This window comes from Pezoporus flaviventris, unplaced genomic scaffold (genome assembly GCF_033815535.1).
Source record: "Pezoporus flaviventris isolate CSIRO_AGI_PZ_B2104156 unplaced genomic scaffold, CSIRO_AGI_Pfla_v1 ptg000097l, whole genome shotgun sequence".
In the NCBI taxonomy this organism is placed as follows: domain Eukaryota; kingdom Metazoa; phylum Chordata; class Aves; order Psittaciformes; family Psittacidae; genus Pezoporus; species Pezoporus flaviventris.
The window spans coordinates 4903008-4920372 of NW_026892645.1; the positions used below are offsets into that span (position 1 = coordinate 4903008).

General features: G+C 43.9%; 1 protein-coding gene across 6 annotated transcripts in view; it reads left to right on the top strand.

Annotated features, from left to right (window-relative positions):
• Positions 1 to 203: 203 nt before the first annotated feature.
• The window catches only part of RAPGEF1 (Rap guanine nucleotide exchange factor 1), an 83729-nt gene continuing 66567 nt past the window's right edge, over positions 204 to 17365 (top strand). For all 6 annotated transcript variants that reach the window (XM_061476807.1, XM_061476809.1, XM_061476808.1 and 3 more), the window contains exon 1: positions 204 to 377. In XM_061476807.1, the coding sequence (XP_061332791.1) occupies positions 353 to 377 (25 nt within the window). In that variant the 5' untranslated portion in view covers positions 204 to 352. The remainder of the gene's footprint in view (positions 378 to 17365) is intronic.

Sequence of the window (17365 nt, forward strand, 5' to 3'; positions counted from 1 at the left end):
CCGGCCCCTGGCTGCGCGCCCGGCGCCGTCGGTCCCGGGCAGGGCCCGCTGCTGGCCCCGCCCGGCGCTCTGTGGCGGCAGGCGGCAGGGGGCGCTGCGGCCCGGGGCGGCGCGTGTGCGGCGGGAGCCCCCGGGCCGCCTCTTCCCCTCGCGGCCCGGCGCAGCGGGCGGGGGGCGGGCGCTGCCGCCGCCGCCGGAGCCCCGCCGAGCCCCGCAGCCCGCCGCCGCCGCAGCGCCTCGCCCCGGATCGCGGCCGGCAGCAGGCGGGAGGCGGCGGCGGCTGGCAAAGCCCCGCGGGCCGCTCAGCCGGCTACCTGCGCGGCAGGGCCTGAGCGCCGAGCCCGGCTCCGACATGTCCGGCAAGATCGAGAAAGCAGGTGAGCGGGGCCGGGAGGGACAGCGGGAGCCCCCCGGGGCCGGCCGCGCTCGCCGCCATCCCCTCAGCGCCGCCCCGCCGCCGCCGCGGCCCTCCGGAGCTGCCGGCTGTGGGCCTGGCGCGGCCCGGTGGGGCTCTGGTGGGGGGGGGGGGGGGGGTACCGGCGGCCCGGGCCGGCCGGAGGCGCCTGTCAGGGCCCGGGTTGGGGCCGGGGCCGCGGCTGGGCCCGGGGCGGCCGGGAACGCTCTGGCCGGCGGCTGCTGCCGGCGCTGCTCCGGGTGCCGTGTGGGTCAGGCTTTGTGTCTTCTCCTCCGCCTTGTCCTTTTTGTTTCCCTCACCCCTTTATTCCTCCTCTCTCGTTTCCCCGCACCTCTGCGGTCCTTTCCATGGAGCGAAGCATCAGTAAAGCCGGGGCGCTGCAACGCTTCGGGGCCTACACGCTATGATTAATTGCAACTTCTCCAACTTTCCTCTCCTGGTGTTTGTGCAAGATGAGAAAAGATGACTCCGTGGGCAAATGTCAAGAGGGAACGTGCTCATTTTTTCCTCCCTCTTTCAAAGCTCTCCCCTCTGCTTGAGGTGCCAGGGATGGGGGAAGGCTGCTGAGATTGCTGCTGCTCTCACAAGGAAACGCTCAAGCACGGCTCATATTGTCTCTCTGTGCTGCTGGAGTCGTGCCTGGTTCTCAGTTGTCACTTTAGATGGTTGAATGCCCCCGTTTTTGCGTGTAGCGGGAGTAGTATTTTTAAAGATTCAATTAGTGTTTTGCAAATCAAGGCGCGGAGTTACTTAGTTTAATTATGCTGCATTTAATTAGCAGAGAAAAATCAATGCTGGTTTGTATTTTTTACTGTAAGGAATAGCTTGGCAGTTTCCTACTGGGGAACGTAGGGTAGCAGCCTGAGTTGGGATGTGTGAGTGCAGCGTTCGGGCTTTCCAGGACAGCAGCCACTGATTTGGGAAAGATTCCTCTTTCAAAGGAGTAAAGTTGGTAGCAGTGCTCTCTGGTTTTGATCATTCATTCCTGGTTTGTTCTGGCTTCTGAGCTGTGCTGTATACAAATATGTTCTCCCATGATACAGGTTCTGGAGCGGCCTCCAGGGATGAGCAGACTGGCTGCCTAGCAGCCGGCTTTTAAGTGCAATACATAGGCATGTTTCCAGCTCTTAGTGCTAAGTTACTGTCTCACAAGTGTGCATCGCATCATGGGACAAATGTTATTCCAGAAATATCATAGGTTAATCTGGTGCATGATCCCTTACATAGGATCACAACACAGCACTTTGCTTTGGGATTCTGGCTATGTCTTTTCAGTGCTTACTGTTATATGGCTGCAACTGTTTGTCTGGGAAATGGAGAACTGAGTCAGGAAGGTGTCAGCAGCATATCATATATAGAACCGGGGCCAGCTCTAAAATAATTGCCACTTGTTTATGCTAGAGGTGAATTTGGCTTGGAGTTCTAGCCGGTGCTGATAGTGCTGTATACAGTAATTACAGATATATGAGTAAGTGATCAGGTTTTGTTTATTCGTGTGCAGTAAATAACCCTGTGAGAATAGTAAATATAACTCCACACCAGAGACACAGTGTGAAGAGTTCAAAAGCAGGACGATGACTGTAGACACACACAAACGCAGCATGGTTCCATAAACAATAGAGTAGAAAGGCCAAAAGATACTATGCAGCCTAGAGACCCGACCTTGCAACACACCTACCTCCCATTGAAGAACTCAAGACATCATGCAGGATCCATCCCCAGGTCAGTGCTGTAACCATAGTGTTGAGGATGCATTGGGTGAAGCCTTCGTGTGGAGGCATTCTTTCTAGTACCTGTGTCTTGCAGTGACAATTTGCTGAACGAGAGAAACTGTAAGTCTGGGAAATTGTCCTCTTTCAACTGCTTGTGCTTTGGTTTCTTTAGAAGGTCATGTAAAATTAAATAATAAAATCCAGTCTAGATATACAAAGTACCAGCATTATAAGCATTTCTCACCAACTGATGCCCTCAGTCTTGTGCAAGGAAGCGGAGATGAGAACTTTAGGAAGAAAGAAGTTCCACATTGGCTGTGTAAAGACCAAAGATGGAAGAGGGACATAAGAGAAGGCTGCATGGACACCTCGTAGCAGCCTTCCAGTATCTGAAGGGGGCCTACAGGGATGCTGGGGAGGGACTCTTCATTAGGGACTGTAGTGACAGGACAAGGGGTAACGGGTTAAAACTTAAACAGGGGAAGTTTAAATTGGATATAAGGAAGAAATTCTTCCCTGTTAGGGTCGTGAGGCACTGGAATGGGTTGCCCAGGGAGGCTGTGAATGCTCCATCCCTGGCAGTGTTCAAGGCCAGGTTGGACAAAGCCTTGGGTGAGATGGTTTGGTGTGAGGTGTCCCTGCCCATGGCAGGGGGGTTGGAACTAGATGATCTTAACGTCCTTTCTAACCCTAACTATTCTATGATTCTGTGATTCTGTATAAAGTGGAGAAGACTGGGAAGGAGAGGGGAGGAGGGCTGGAAGCCAGCAGTTTCAGTGCAGTACAGTGTTGATCACTGGTTCTGAGTGTTTGAACTTCTGATTGACACAAACAGTTTGGTTGATAGCGTCACCGAATAAACACAGGCTATAATAGCGCAGTAATTCTGGGATAGTTGTCAAAATGTGTGCAGTAGCAGAACAAAGGGTACAGAGTCATGAAACAAATGTGATGAGGTCTAAGGTCTATGTATTTGTGTACATTTGAATGTGTTTCTTTTCTTATGGGAAGGGAAATACAGGCAAACCCCATTATGTGGTAAATAAAACAGGTTCTTGCCTGATAACAAGCTACTCTGACAAACTTTAGAATGGGCTTGGGATTTGGTTTGATTCACGTATCTAGCAGTCAGGTTGCTGGGGAAAGAAGTGTTACCCTGTAGAGCTAGATCCCTTGAGATCTTACATCCGTCTGCTTCCTGAGTCCTTAAATGAAACACCTTGTTGGCACTTCATAAAAAACAAGAATAAATGATAACAGCTACCATCCTGTCCACCAAGGAGGAGCAGACAAGACTCCCTCTGGAGCCTTTCAGTACTGCTGTTTCATCAGCAGAAAGGTCACCATAGAGCAGCAATTCACAGCACTGCTTTGGAGTGCAGGGGAGTCATCTGGTCATGTAGAATAAGATGGTATATTTTGTTTTCACTAGTATTGGGCCTCCTGCTATGTTAGGCTCCAGCCAGTAGACTTCTAAACACTTTTTCAAAGCAAAACACTTACTGCCTTGAGGAGAAGGAATGGCATCCAGTCGTGGTTCTTCTTTACTCTAGAACTGTGATGTTTCATCTTCACTGTCAGAAAATATTTATCACCCTAGTTAGTCTTATAGTTTTGATCTAAAATCCCAAAGAAGGGTGCCAAGAAAGAGTGGAGAAGGTCACATATGGTGCTTGGGTTTCCTGTTGCCATGGCAATACATGAATTCCTCTATTTATTTACCTGATGGATTACGTGCTCCAGGGAATTGAACTATTCTGCATCATTTGGGAGAATAAGGGAGCAGTTAGATACCATCAGGTCTAAAACAAGCTCTTCCATGAAGCAGGTCCAGTCAAAAATACCCTTTATTAAAACCAAGGAACATATGGGTGCCATACTTTGAAGATTTATTCTACTTGATGTTTTCAGTCTTAATCTTGTAATTTCTTGCAGGGTGTTCGTATCCCTTGTAAGCTTGCTTTTTCAATAGCTGTCTGCTAAAGGTTGTTTGGGATAACTGTTTTAAGTGCTAGCTACCTGTCACGCAGTCAGTCATCTCTATTCTGCTCAGGACTCAACTGGATGTATTTATTCCCAGCAGACACAAAATGCTGTTGTTTTCACCTTTTACTCATAAGCATTTGCCCGATAAGCAAATTCACCTCTGAAGTCTCATTCTGTAGTATTAGCAGCTAATCCCAGGAGAACTCTGTTCAGAAGGAAAATGGAAAAATAGAAGAAATCATTCGGGAGGCCTGATTATTCCCATCTTTATAGGAACTTTATGTTTGTCCAGAGCCCTCTGCATCAATTTACATGATTCTGAATTATGCATCTGTGAATGTGTCTGTATTAACCTCAAGTTTCCCAGGATCTCATTTTTGGAAAGGATATATTTTGAGCTGTCATTGTCTCTTGGATCATTCTATGGAAGGTAATTATCCTGCATAGTTTTTTTTACACCTGTACAGTTTTCTGTGTCAGTTATGCTCAGGTGAGCTACTGGGCAGAGCTCTTTCTCAGTTCAGTTGTGCATTCACCACTGTACTGTCTTCTCCAGTACAAGCAAGGGCTTTCCAGTTAAGTTTTGCAGTTGACCAGTGTAAATGCTGCTTTACTGGTGGTTTTCAAGTGAAGTAAAAATTGTCGGTGAAGTGTCTTGGAATATGAAAATTAAACTCTTCTAAAGACTCACTTCACAACCATAAAGGCAGTTCAGTTCCAAGTTTTCCTTACTTGGGATTTTAGCACCTACTGCATGTATATGTCGCTCAGCATGTGTGTCCTGTTTTAACCTGTTTAAAAAGCATCAGCAGTTCAGTCTAGTTTTATGTAGAGGCAAAATGCAGGTACAAGATGATCACTAAATGACACAAAGGGCAGAATTTTGCATTTTTAGCATGTTATCATAGGCTCGGCAGGTGTCTGTTGCACAGCTTCAAGATTGGAGTGTTCAGAAATATAGCCTGCGGGATAACTGCTGCAAGATTGAGATGGTCTGAGCAGTTGTAAGAAGGAAGTGGACAAGGAGTGGAGAAAAAAGACAGCTGAAGTCCTCTGGAATGTGAAGCAGCTGGGCTGTGCCTTAGTGAAGAAGCAGAAACTGGAAACAATTGCTAAATTTATTTTCAGTGCAAGCAGTCGTTTTCCTTGAACCGCAGTGACTAAATATATCTATTGGTGGGATTTTTATGTGGTGGTAACTCTTGCTGACCTCCTGGCAAGCAGAGATGAGTGGAAGTTCACTGTCAGTCAAGATCATACACAGATGTCCCTCACAAAGGTCTGTTACTTCACTTGCAGAGAACATTCCCTATATGTAAGGGACCTGCAGGTTGTCAGCATGGCTTTTACTCATTGCCCTGTGTTGCGTGAGTGGAAGAAACCTGGGTGTTTGTTTCTAGGGAAGGTAGTCAATCTGTAACTGCTTTCAGATAGACTCTGATGCAAAGGTGTGGGTCTTTTACAAATACAGATATTAACACTTTATTTATTCTGAAGTTGGAACCTTTGAGTGGCATTGGTAAAATGAGCTTTGCTGTTGACTTAGAAATCCTTCAAAAGGAGAGCATTCAATTCATAAGCTTACAGCATCTTAACTGCATGTGGAGGAACATGAAGTGTTAACTTTCTAGACTTTATGTTAAAGAAACTCCTGCTTCCTTGGCACGGATATTGATGGCTAATCAGATTCAATTTGAGCACTCAATCATTACGTGTATTGCAGGAGATGTCTAGGTAGCTGTCAGATGGGCTACTGAGAGCTGATAGCTGTAACTGTTTGTTACCATAGCATCAGTTTTGAAAGATTCTTGAACCCCAGCAAAGAAAAGGTGATAGAAAGCATCTCCTGTCTTTGGGCCAGATAAAACTCCAGAAGCTATGTAGTATATTAAAACCAACAAATGACATGTCAGAGCTACAGGTATGGTAATATAATAGGTGCCTTCCTCTCTCCTCCTCACCACACCCATCGTTTTGCATGGTTTGGGTACATGTAGAGGCTATAACTGGTTCCATTTTCCAAGGCAAATCATCCCAGCATTTTTCTGCTGAAATTAGAGACCTGGAGTTTTGGGGTCTCTTGCCAGTTTGCAGTGCTATTGACCTCTGTGAGCTGTTGCTTGGCAGTGAAATGAATCCTTGCAGCCTATATTCATCCTGTGGAGACTTTACATAATCTGGAGAACAACCTGTGCATGGAGAAGGATCCTTCAGCTTCTCAAATTTGTGACAGAATAGGCTTTTCTCTCTGAAAGCAATTTATTGTGCTGTAAATGCCTCAGTATTTGGTAAATTTGTGCTTTGGTGTTACATCTGTCTTTTTTTCTTTATGAACATTAGCAAACAATAGGATTCAGCCATCGTCATGGAAGCAATATGAAAGGAGTGTCAAAACCATACGGCTCTTGCAAGAATATTAGCTTTACTATTTGTCAGTTTTGTCTAAAACAAACAAAATGGAATGCGGTATGGTAATGGAGAACCGTGTGTTGTTCTCAGTGCTTTAGTAGAGATTAGAGGAAAAGGGAGAGCTGCTTGGAGGAAAGCTAGATTTATTTGCCTTCATAAGGGTGAATTTGCAGCCCCAGAACTCCAAGGTGCAGAACTCGAGGTGGCTAGAGTAGGAAAAAGGGACATCACAAGTGGAGCTGTTGATGGAATGACTGGATAGGGCAGAAAGGAGGTGAGAGGATGTGCAGCCCACAGATGTTAGCAGAGAAGGGAATGGTGGGCAAGTAGGACAAAGAGGAAAAGACAGACGGATGACAGAAAGGGAAAGTGGGCAAGGAGGAGGCTCCCGGCAGCTTTCACAGAGTCTGTTCCAAGGCAAAGAGACAGAAGATAAATTTCAGCAATCCGGAAAAGCTGCAGGAATCCTGCAGGTTGGGACGTGCTGCCAAAGGAATGTTCTGCAGTTCTGCTATCCACGTTACTGCAGCCTGACAAATTCACAGCTATATTTATATGACATGACCCATAGCATCCACTCTTAAAAATCCATTTCCAGTCTCTTCTTATGGTGTGTGACCCTGATAGAGCAAACAGTTTCATCTGTGTGGGAGAGAAACTATGTCCCCACATATTCTGTGAAGCAACCTGAGAAAGCTGATGGATCAGATTATTGGTATTTGTGTTCCATATTCCAGTTAAAGCTCTTCAGCTTTGAAACAGTCTCTTGATGGTAAATCTGTTTGCTGTTCTAGCTGCTACCGTAGCTTATTTTCTCTGGAGTTTGTAAGATGATGTTTTCATGTTGAGAGCAAGAAAAAGTCAATAGAAACAAGTACAAGAAAAAGATGGTCCATATCAGAGCATTCACTCGCTTAGTGTTGTGAAGATTTGGGAGGATGGGTTCTCCTGTACTTGCTTTCTATTTTACCATATTTAGGAAAGTAATCTAAGAGATCTGAGAATTGACAAGAGCTGTATGGCAATTCAAAGCCTTGGATAGCATTTTGGGTTTACATTTCTGTCTTTTTTTTTTTTTTTGGTTCCCCTTTGATACCATTGACAGAGTTATTTGGGTGGCACCCAAAGAAGAAATTTCTTAATTATGGGGCTGAGGTTCTTTGAAATAAGAAAATGCATGTTTTGCATTAGCTTACGTTACCTGAGTGATGGTCTGTGCTGCTTTGTGTAGAGCTTTTCAGGTGTCATGAAAATACTGTGCATTTTGTGATACATCTTGGTGTGGCCATTGGTGCCTCTGAGGAAATAGTAGTTCACTATTCCGCTGAGGGAGAGCACTCTCATGCTCTCATTCTTCCTCTCTCAAGCTTTCATGTGGGGATACATTTTGTTGCGTATATAACATTCACTGAACCAGTCCTATTTATATTGTACAAAATCTTGGGTTTTGAAAGAAAACAGATGAGAATTTTCTTTTTAGGCTTCTGGAAAGAAAGAAAAAAATCAGTAGAGGTTAAAATCAAATAATAGGTACTCATAGATAGTAAAGTTGGAGTAAGCAGATGCTGCAACTTGATTGGTTGATTAAACCATGATAGAATTTTACCAAGAGACTGAATATGAATATGTGGTTCTGTAGCTGTTACCCTGTAGTTTGCAGGTAGTCTTTAACAATTAAAATGGGAGCAAAAGGAGCATGTTCACAGTGTCCAGCATACATTGTTTTATCCCCTCCTTTTGATGTTTTTATTGTGCTTCTCAGTTTACCAATCTGTCCTGTCCCTACTGAGCAAGGTGCTACAGTTGCCTCAGGAATTACTTCCATATTTAGAAAGTTTCCTTTACAAACCCAACATCAGTAAAGGGCACCCAGGGAAATCAATGGTTTTGTTCTGGTTGTATAGTACATTCCAATCAATTCTAGATAGCAGCACTCAGTGAATCCATCCAACAGTGGGGTTCAGTTAGCAGGACAATACTGTTTGAAGCACACTTTTCCTTGGGTGATATATTGGCCTTTCATTTTCTGCTCTATTAACTTAAGTTAGTAAATTTGAATATGGGGGGTAAAGTAGAGGTGGCTCTCATCCACTTTTTGATTAACAGTGCAACCTTGCATTTTGTTGGGAGTGATGTATGCTGCAACTTCTGTGTACAGAGAAATTAGATACCCCTGGTTGTATGTATGTTTCCATCTTAATGTTTTTGAAGTGTGTATTTTCTGCTTTTCTCATTAGAAGAAGCTTTAAACTGCATTATATACAGGAATAATAAGTTTGAGGAGCTATGGAGGACTACAACAGATTTAGTTAGAGCTCATCTATGAATCTACAGGGACTTAAAGGAAAATGCAGAGCACTGGTTTGTGCAGGAGGTGGTTTCTCTATATAAATATCCCTACAAAGGTCACATGAAATGATATATCGAGTCTGCTGCCAGATTTTTCATGGAGCATGGTATGAGTGGTGCAGGGGTTGAGTTCACTCTGCTGCTGCTTGGAATTGCTTCTCCAGGGCTGCTGTACCAAAACCATTATGCATCTGAAAGTCACATCTTGTCTCTTTATGAGCAATACCTCGGAGAGCCTAACTGACAGAAACAGGTGGGAATTTTCTCTGTTTTCAGCTTAGTTTTTCTGTTTCCTCCATGAATAGCTGTTAGCTCTTTGGCATTTGAAACAGTGGTACTTCTGTCTCCTGCTCTGGTCTATTGTAGTGATGAAGGTAAGATAAGTTCATGAAAGAGAGATTTATGGTGATTTGAGAATACCTTTGCTCAGAATTAGTTCTGTGAATCTGGCTCAAAATTGCACTATACTGAAACAGGTACTATTTGGGGTGTATCAAGTTTAAGATATTTTTTGATGTATGATTTTCATTCTGATAATTTCTAGTTCTGGGAGATTTAATACTGGTTATATTGGGTTAGAAGTGCTCACCTTTCATCAGAGACTGTAGGAAAAGCCTGTGGTGACCATGACTAGCATAGGCCCTAACGCCTTGCATTTACCCAGCTAAGTTAGGGGACATGAATCCCAACCTTGGGCAATTTTCTGTCCTGTTGGGAAGCCGTTCAGTGAGATTTTAGATACTGCTTGAAACTATAGTTATGTGAAATGGAACGAATTGATTTAGCAAAGGGCTTGCTGCATCTTTGGTGGAGGCAGAGTTCGGAAGGCTTTTCTTCACTGTCATCCTCACTTTGGCATGCCTGTTTCTCATAGCCCTAAAGCAAATGTGCTGTTAGGCCATGGTGTGCACCCTTCAGACAACATGACACTTGAGGGAGGAAACGGGTTAGAAGAAGATCCCATCTCACATGCAGATCACTGCTGGGAGAACTAATGGAAGAACCTTACGTATCACAAAGGGGATGCCTGCAGGAGCTCACTTCATATTAACCCTGATGCTGGTGGTGGGTCTGTGAGCTGGTAATGTTTTATCTAATTCGCTGTTGGTTCCCAGAGATGAAGTAGATACTAGCCTTTTTAACGTTGCTTCCCCTTGTGCTGCTCAGCCCCAGGAGACACGATGTATTGCATTCCATCAGCCCATGATCTGGCATCAGGCTGAAAGGTAAAAGCACTGGTAAAAAAATAATGTTTTCCCTTGCTGCTAGAACAAAGACTCCTTGAATTGTGAACTGGTTGGCCAGGAACAGGGAATGCCAAGGAAAAGCAAAATCCTTTGGAAAAAAAGCAAGTATGTGTGCCTTTTGGGGACACCTCAGAGGAGCCAGCGGAGGGGTGGGTTGCTCTTAAAAGCCAGAGTATCCTGGTAAAAATGGCAGGGCAAATGAACCCTTTAAAACCATGTGGAGAGAGAATGTGGCTCTCATTATGTCTGTGTACATTTCCAGGTAGTCTTTAAACAAAGATGGTTTGCTCCTATCTGTCTCGGGTGAAAGCACTTGTATAAATTCTGCATTGGCAGCTTTTACTCTTCGGTTTTATCCTGAATTACAGCCTTGTTCATTAGACCTCAAATCTGAGGTGTACGTTTCACTCCTAGGGCTCCCTGGAGACATCAGGAATACCGCAAGTGGTACACAGGAGAACTCTGAGCTTCTATTTGGCTGACAGCCTGGGGAGTGCCAAAGTCCAAGGGATCTAAACCATTGTTTGGACCAGACATTTGTGAAACCCATGTCTTTGCCTGGGGTTGTTGGGATTGTTGCGGTTTTTTACCATGTGCATAAGTTAAAAATGCTTACCTGGATGTTGACCACAGTTGTCTGCACTCGGGGTTACCACCTCAGTGTGTATTTTACACTTCATGTTCTATTAACATGATAAAGAAGGGAAAACTAAGGAAACATCTGAGGGATAATTTCTGGCAGCTGGGCAGATAAGTTGGATCTATAAATCCTGAGAGTCTCTGGCAACAAGGTGTGTAAGAGTGTTAGTAACAACAAAAAGGATGCTGGAAGGTTGTTGTTAGCTTATGTCGTTGTTTTGATACTTCTCAAGTTCTGTAAGTACTTAGGGCTGGTATAAATAATAGCATCCGAGGTTACAGCCATTGGCCATCTGGTCTGTTGGAGCTCCAAATATACACTATCCAAAATAAATATCCCCCATCAAATGAAAGCAGAACTGATTCTGAAGTCACTCCCAGGACACACGTGCTGTTAACATGGCAGTTGATCGAAGTCCTGATCTGAGTCTGGCATCCAAAGTTCCTAACTCATGCAAAACACCATTCTTGGCAATGCGATCAGTGCTGTGGCTTGTCCTGTGGGGAGAGCTAACAGGATGTGGGTTTAATTGTTACTATTCTTTTCATTTGGTTTTATCATGTAATACTTCTCAGATGAGGTACTTCACATCTAAAAGCTTTAGCAACGTAGGACACTAAGCTTCAAATGTTATACTGGAGAAAAAAGTCATGCTAGAAATATTGATACTTGGTTGGACACATTTCATGAAATTGTTATTCAAAACTCTTCAATCCAGAAAAGTAACACTGCTTTGTGTTAATCTTAACCTTTGGGATGATAACAAAGCACAGAAACTGGCTCCTCCTACAATCCCGTGCCCTTGAAGGAGTCATTTAGTTAAATTCCTTAATATTTTTGCAGCTGTGGTTGTGGTTTAGTAACTGATGCTGCCTTGAAGAGGAGCCGGTGTCTGCAGCAGTTTTCATTACTCATCTGTCAATATTTGCAGAGTAAAACAAATGGGTTTGGGTAGAGAGGTTTCTGCTCTTCTGCGTAAATGGATTCTTTTTCTCCATCCCTGCTATTTTACCCAAGGAGAGGGTAGAGAACAGTTTTGATGGATTGGATGTTGGATCCGAAGGTCTGGCCTGTTCTGTCTGCCAGGATTATTTTAAGCTACGATGTTTAAATTTTATTAAATGAACCAGAGGGAATTAAAAGCATCTCTCTTTCCCAGAATGCTCTCACTGTACCTCCGTAAAATGCCCTTTATCCTCAGTCATACCAGCTGAAGAATCTCCAGAATTTCTCTTTTGCAGGGGGTAAAATAGGATTTTTGGCCAGTTCAGCAATATGCTTGTCAGGAGAAATCCAGGTGAATTCTGTTTGGTTTTGTTTTTACACGGTCCTCAGAGTTGAAAATTACATAACCCCAAATCATTACCTTGCTGTGTTTCCTGATGCAAACTGGAAGTTGTGAAGTAATTGGCTTGGCTTCTGGGTGAGATACAGGAGGGAACTTATCTGCCTGGATTTGGGTTTTTTTTGCATGATACGTGCAAATGAAGGACGCATCTTACTGTGATGCCCCTGCAGAATAGGGATATCTGCTGCGGGAGATAGAGACGTAAATGAATGTTGTGCTGGTGCATACTGTGATGAGTGAATGGAACAAACCATTTTCATAGCAAATGAGCAGTCGATACAAAATGCTTTCCTGGAATGGGGCAGGGCTGTAGCGGAGGGTGAGCTATAATAAGTAGGAGAGAAAGACTTGAGGAACCCAGTGTATTGACTTACTTGACCACATACTTCTTTTGAGTTTCACATTTGACTGACAAATACTGAACAGAATAGCAGCCGGGCTAATGGGCAAGTGTGCGTAAGAGCCAAAAAGCAGTGCTGACCTCTTTCTGTGCATGTGTACTTTAGGGGAAGTACTGGATGCCTTACTTCCTTTTCCTGTGGGGCATTCTGGTTTTCCCTAGTTTTCATCCTTCTTCAAAAAGTCATGGTGGGAGAAAATCATACAGAGCAGTTCCCTTTGCAAGAAGATGTAAAGAGCTAGTGCTCAGCCCAGGCAAAGCAATTCATAACTTGAAGCTTTGTTTTGTGCCTCTGTACCCTGGCTACATGAAGTGTTGGCTGCTAAATTGGTGCCAGTTTCCTTAACCTTTGGTCATGGAGTTGCCATCAAATGTATTTAAAAGCATGTACTGTGGGGGACTATTTTGTGTTACCATGGTCTCTAGTAAGAGCAGAGGGAGCAAGAACCCCTGCCAGACTGAGCTCTTTGCTAGCTGCAAGCATGAGGAGCTAGTTGGGAGATAAAAACTGATTAGTGGATAATTCCCCCAGAATGAATAATCTCAGCCTTAAAAGATGAATTGCAGATGGGTTTGGATGAGAGAGAGATCAGGTTTAAAATGTCATGCTTTCAGTAACCTGAATCTGGTGACCTTAAGCGACATTGCAGGGATCATGTCAGACGATTAAGAATGGAAAGAGAGGTTTGTCCGTGATGTGTGGCCAGTGCTTCCTTCCTTGGTTTGACCCTTGAGCCTCCAGTATTATATTTATCTGATGGTTTGAAAGGTCTTTCACTCCACAAGGTCAAGGACAGCATCCAAAATAGAGACGAGCCATTGTAAGCTCCCCAAGTGTGCAGGATTAGTATCTAATACAACATTTTAAACTATTTTCATATGGGTTACACATCTTTGCACATCTTTCACCTTTGCAAAGGTAACAGTATGTGTGTGTTTGCCTAGCTTTGACTGGAAAGCTTGCAAAAAGCAAGACTGAAACATAAAACCAAGTTAAGGACTATATGAGCAAGCTATGTCAATAAAGACCATCATTTTGTGTAGCTGTGCAGCTTATCAAATTACTCCAGCAAGAGTCTCTTTACAAAGGCTTTTGTATTTTATCTGTTGACTCATCCATCTCAACACTTACAGTAACGTTTCAGTACTGGCTTATAAGGCCTGTGATTGAAACAAGGCTGTTCTTGGCCTGGTTAATCAACAGATGCAATTAATACAATGATGTTTGTCTTGACACCCTGTCTCACTGGCGGCATTGTAAACAGCATTGCTGCGAGTTGATCTCTGTGGTTGAGGACTCACTGTATGGGCAGATCACTCAACGTTTGTATTCAGCATAAAGTCAACACTGAACGGGTTTCAGAGCTCTCCAGTCTCGCTGGTGCTACAAGCAATGCTAACAAAAGGGTAAATCATAATCTGCAGCGTTTCTTCTTCATTTAACAGTTCTATAAAATGCTGGGATTTCGTTCTGTTGGAGAGCACCAGAAGTGTAAAAGGAAAGCTCAGCTGGATTTTCTTCTTGTGCAAGTCTGGGAAGGTGGTGAAGGAAGTACAATTTGGACTCAGATGCTTATTCTTTCAGTAGAACAATGTGAGTCCCAGACCAGTGCCTCTCAGATGTGTTTTACCCTGGGAACTTGTATAAAACGTCTTCCTTTTCAGCTATTTCATTTTTAGCTGTATAGAGGGTGTAACCATTGTTGAAGGGAGTGTCGGTGGCACGTAGCCAGTTGATATCTAAACCCTATCATGAATTGTTTTAAAGAGAGTACAGTTTTCTGTACGGAGATGTATTGATGACTTCTTTTTCAAGGCAGGAAGTACATGCTGACTGCAGCAGTTGCCAGAGCAGCTGTTCATTATGAGTAAGCCATATGAAAAATCCCGTGAAAGCCTTAATATCAGTAGGAAGCAGTGCGAGCTTAAATGATCAGCACCAACGCGTGGGTAAGCTGTGTCAAGAGCTGCTTTCAGAGTTTCACTCGCTTGGAATTTTCTATTGGAAAAAGTTTCTAGTTCTTATGGTATCACAGTCTGTGTGATAGTTTACAGAGAAGTATTTAACTTCAGGCTGGGTACTATTTGTAAGGGCTTGTCTGGACACTCCCCAGACTCTTGCTCCAGGATACAAATTTATTTGATTTAACGCATGTTGAGTTAATGTAGCAGTTTCTGTCTCTGAAAGTAGGCATCTTGTGGCTTTTAGCATTTCCTAGCCTTCTAGCACCAGTGTTACTTAGGCTGGATTTCTGCCAAGCCCTGTATTAGACAGGGGACACACCTGAAATGGAGTCATGTCCTCATCAGTAAAAATGTGGACCTTTTTGTTGTATCCTCTGTTTTAAATCACAGAGCTGACTTCTGTCAAAACCCGTGAGTAGATTTCCATAGCTTCAAGAAAAAGAGTAAATGAGAAGTACTGTGCTCCAAATGTGAACCTGCCTGGAAGCTGGGTAGGCAGAGATGAGCTGCTGAAGGGGAAAACCCTTTCATCTATAGCTGATGTAGTGTACAAGTAGACCCAGTGTAATCACTTCCTAGCTCAACTTCTGAGATACTTCCAACCCAAGTTCAGTTCCTTCGTTCACTCTGCATTTGAGCTCTGTGTTTGAACCGTTTTTCATTTTCTATTGTTCCTTGTTGTCCTTGATACCAGGATGTGATTTCTTCTTTGTCACCTTCCACTGCCCTTTGTTTCTCTTAGTTTACAGGTTTTTGATGCATGCACTCGCATTGATGGGTATGCGCGTGTCTAAGCCTGTGTCACAAGGTTTTGATTCAGTGGGGTTGTCCTGGAGATGTATAGGGGTGTGCCAGCAAATAGTGGTGCATGTGTCACAGCAAAGAAACATACACACACATCTTGCCCATGCGGTAGAGCTTCTCCTGCTGCTGAATGTGCTCCTCAGGTCATGTCTTATGAGAGTGGTAGCAATGGGAAATGTGGGATGTTCTGGCTTATTTTGAGAACAAGATTCAATTTCCTTTGATGCAGTGATTTCATGAATCAAAGAGGGAAATATGTAATGCTTAGTGTTTATCTAGAGTTTACATTTTTAGAGCATTGTGCAAGCATTTATTCTGTTCCCTTTACTTCATGATGGGTGGTGATGGAGAGTGCTGTCTGTAGTGAGGTGAGAATAGTGAGTACAACTTCTGCCTGTGTTTCATTTACTGGTATGATAGAACTTTGGTCAGATGATGTCCACTTCTCCATAAGCTTCTGTGGGCTTTTCAGTTTATCACTGGAGCTGTATACCCTGTGAGTGGGTTGTTAGTTCATGTTTTTAAGGCATTTCAGATCTCATTAGGTAGTAGGAAGGGAAGATGTGCTGTGTAGTGGTGGCATCTCCATTTGTGAGAAGACGCAGGTTATATTGTGTGCACAGAGCATGCCACCTAGAGGAACAGAGCAGGGCCCGTGATTTGCTGGCAAAATTTAGGTGGTGTGTGATGAGTGCCTGTGTTGAGACCTTCTCCAAGCAATGCCCTTTGCAGCCCTGCCTCTATTACACTCCCCAAGTAATGTGTGAGAAGGTCTGTGCACACTTAGCTTTCCATCAACCTCTTCTCAAACGTTTCTCAACTGTTTACAAGAGACTGCTGTTCATGGTTTAACCTCTTGGTTATGTTGATACTAATCCTTCACAGAGGCTCAAGAATCTGAAATGGAGTTGCGGATCTCACCTCGTATTTTCCAGGCATTAGGGTGAGGAATCTAGTACAAGGTGTGATTTGATGGGCTAACACTCTCCAAGCTCTGCGCTTTTTTTGGCTTGTATGTTGCAATTTCTTTTGTGGGAGACTAATAAATTTCCCAGAAGATTATCCTAATTTCCAGAGTCTCAAAGTCTGAGTTGTAATTAAGCACTTAATTTGATGAGGGTTTGTAGATGTGTTGCTAGACTACTGGCAGCTTGGGGAAATGCTTCCATCTTCAGCCCAGCTTCCCTTGTGGAGGTTCATGCTCAGAAAGCTGATATATATTTAGAACTGGCAGAACTGCAGCCTGCCAGACAGGCCTCAGAAAATTGCTCCAAATCTCTGCTTTCTGAGAAGGTTAAAGCCAAATTCAAAAGCCTGACTTTGGAAGGAGCTGAAGTTAGGATCGTGGCAATTTTTCATTAACAAATAGGCAGTGGGAAATTTTAATAATGCAGTTTATTGCTAACGCTTTTGCTGAGTTCCTCGTTGCCACAAATGACAGTAATCAGTGCATCCAACAGGGAAGCAATTACTTTATTCCTTGATCATCCAGGGTCTTGGAGTTATGTTGCCAGATAAGCACATGGCTTGACCAGAGGGTATCATCTTTCTAGGGCAGAAATTTCTTTTTTGATCCATATTAGTCTAATATGTGGTGCAATAAGGTCATAACCAATGACGTGGGCTTGTAGGATTTAATACAGAAGTAATGACTGAGTAGAGTTTTCTTTCGTACTGTTTGAGGTTACGGCTTCTAGTCACCTCTGGTTAAGTTCATATCTTCTGCCACAGTTTCTCTCTGCAGTTTTAAGTAAAACATCCTTTCTCCTCCCTCTCTCTCGTGCTTCAACTTTTATGCTTAAAACCTCAGGAACAATCTTGAAGACTATATTACGCTGTGCCTTTGAACTGACCCCCATGTATTTCCATCGAGACATTAGGGTGGCCTTCCCATTTCCTTCTATTCTAGGTTTAAATTTTCCTGTTATTAGTCATATGTTGAAACAACCAGACTAAAGCCAGCAGGAAGAGCATCCTCTCCGTGTCAGCATACGAGGCCCATGTGTTACTATGCCATTTCGGCTGGGGCCGGATCTCCTGCGTGCATTGACCACTCGTGCATTTAACAGACCTGTTCTGTGGCTGCCCCC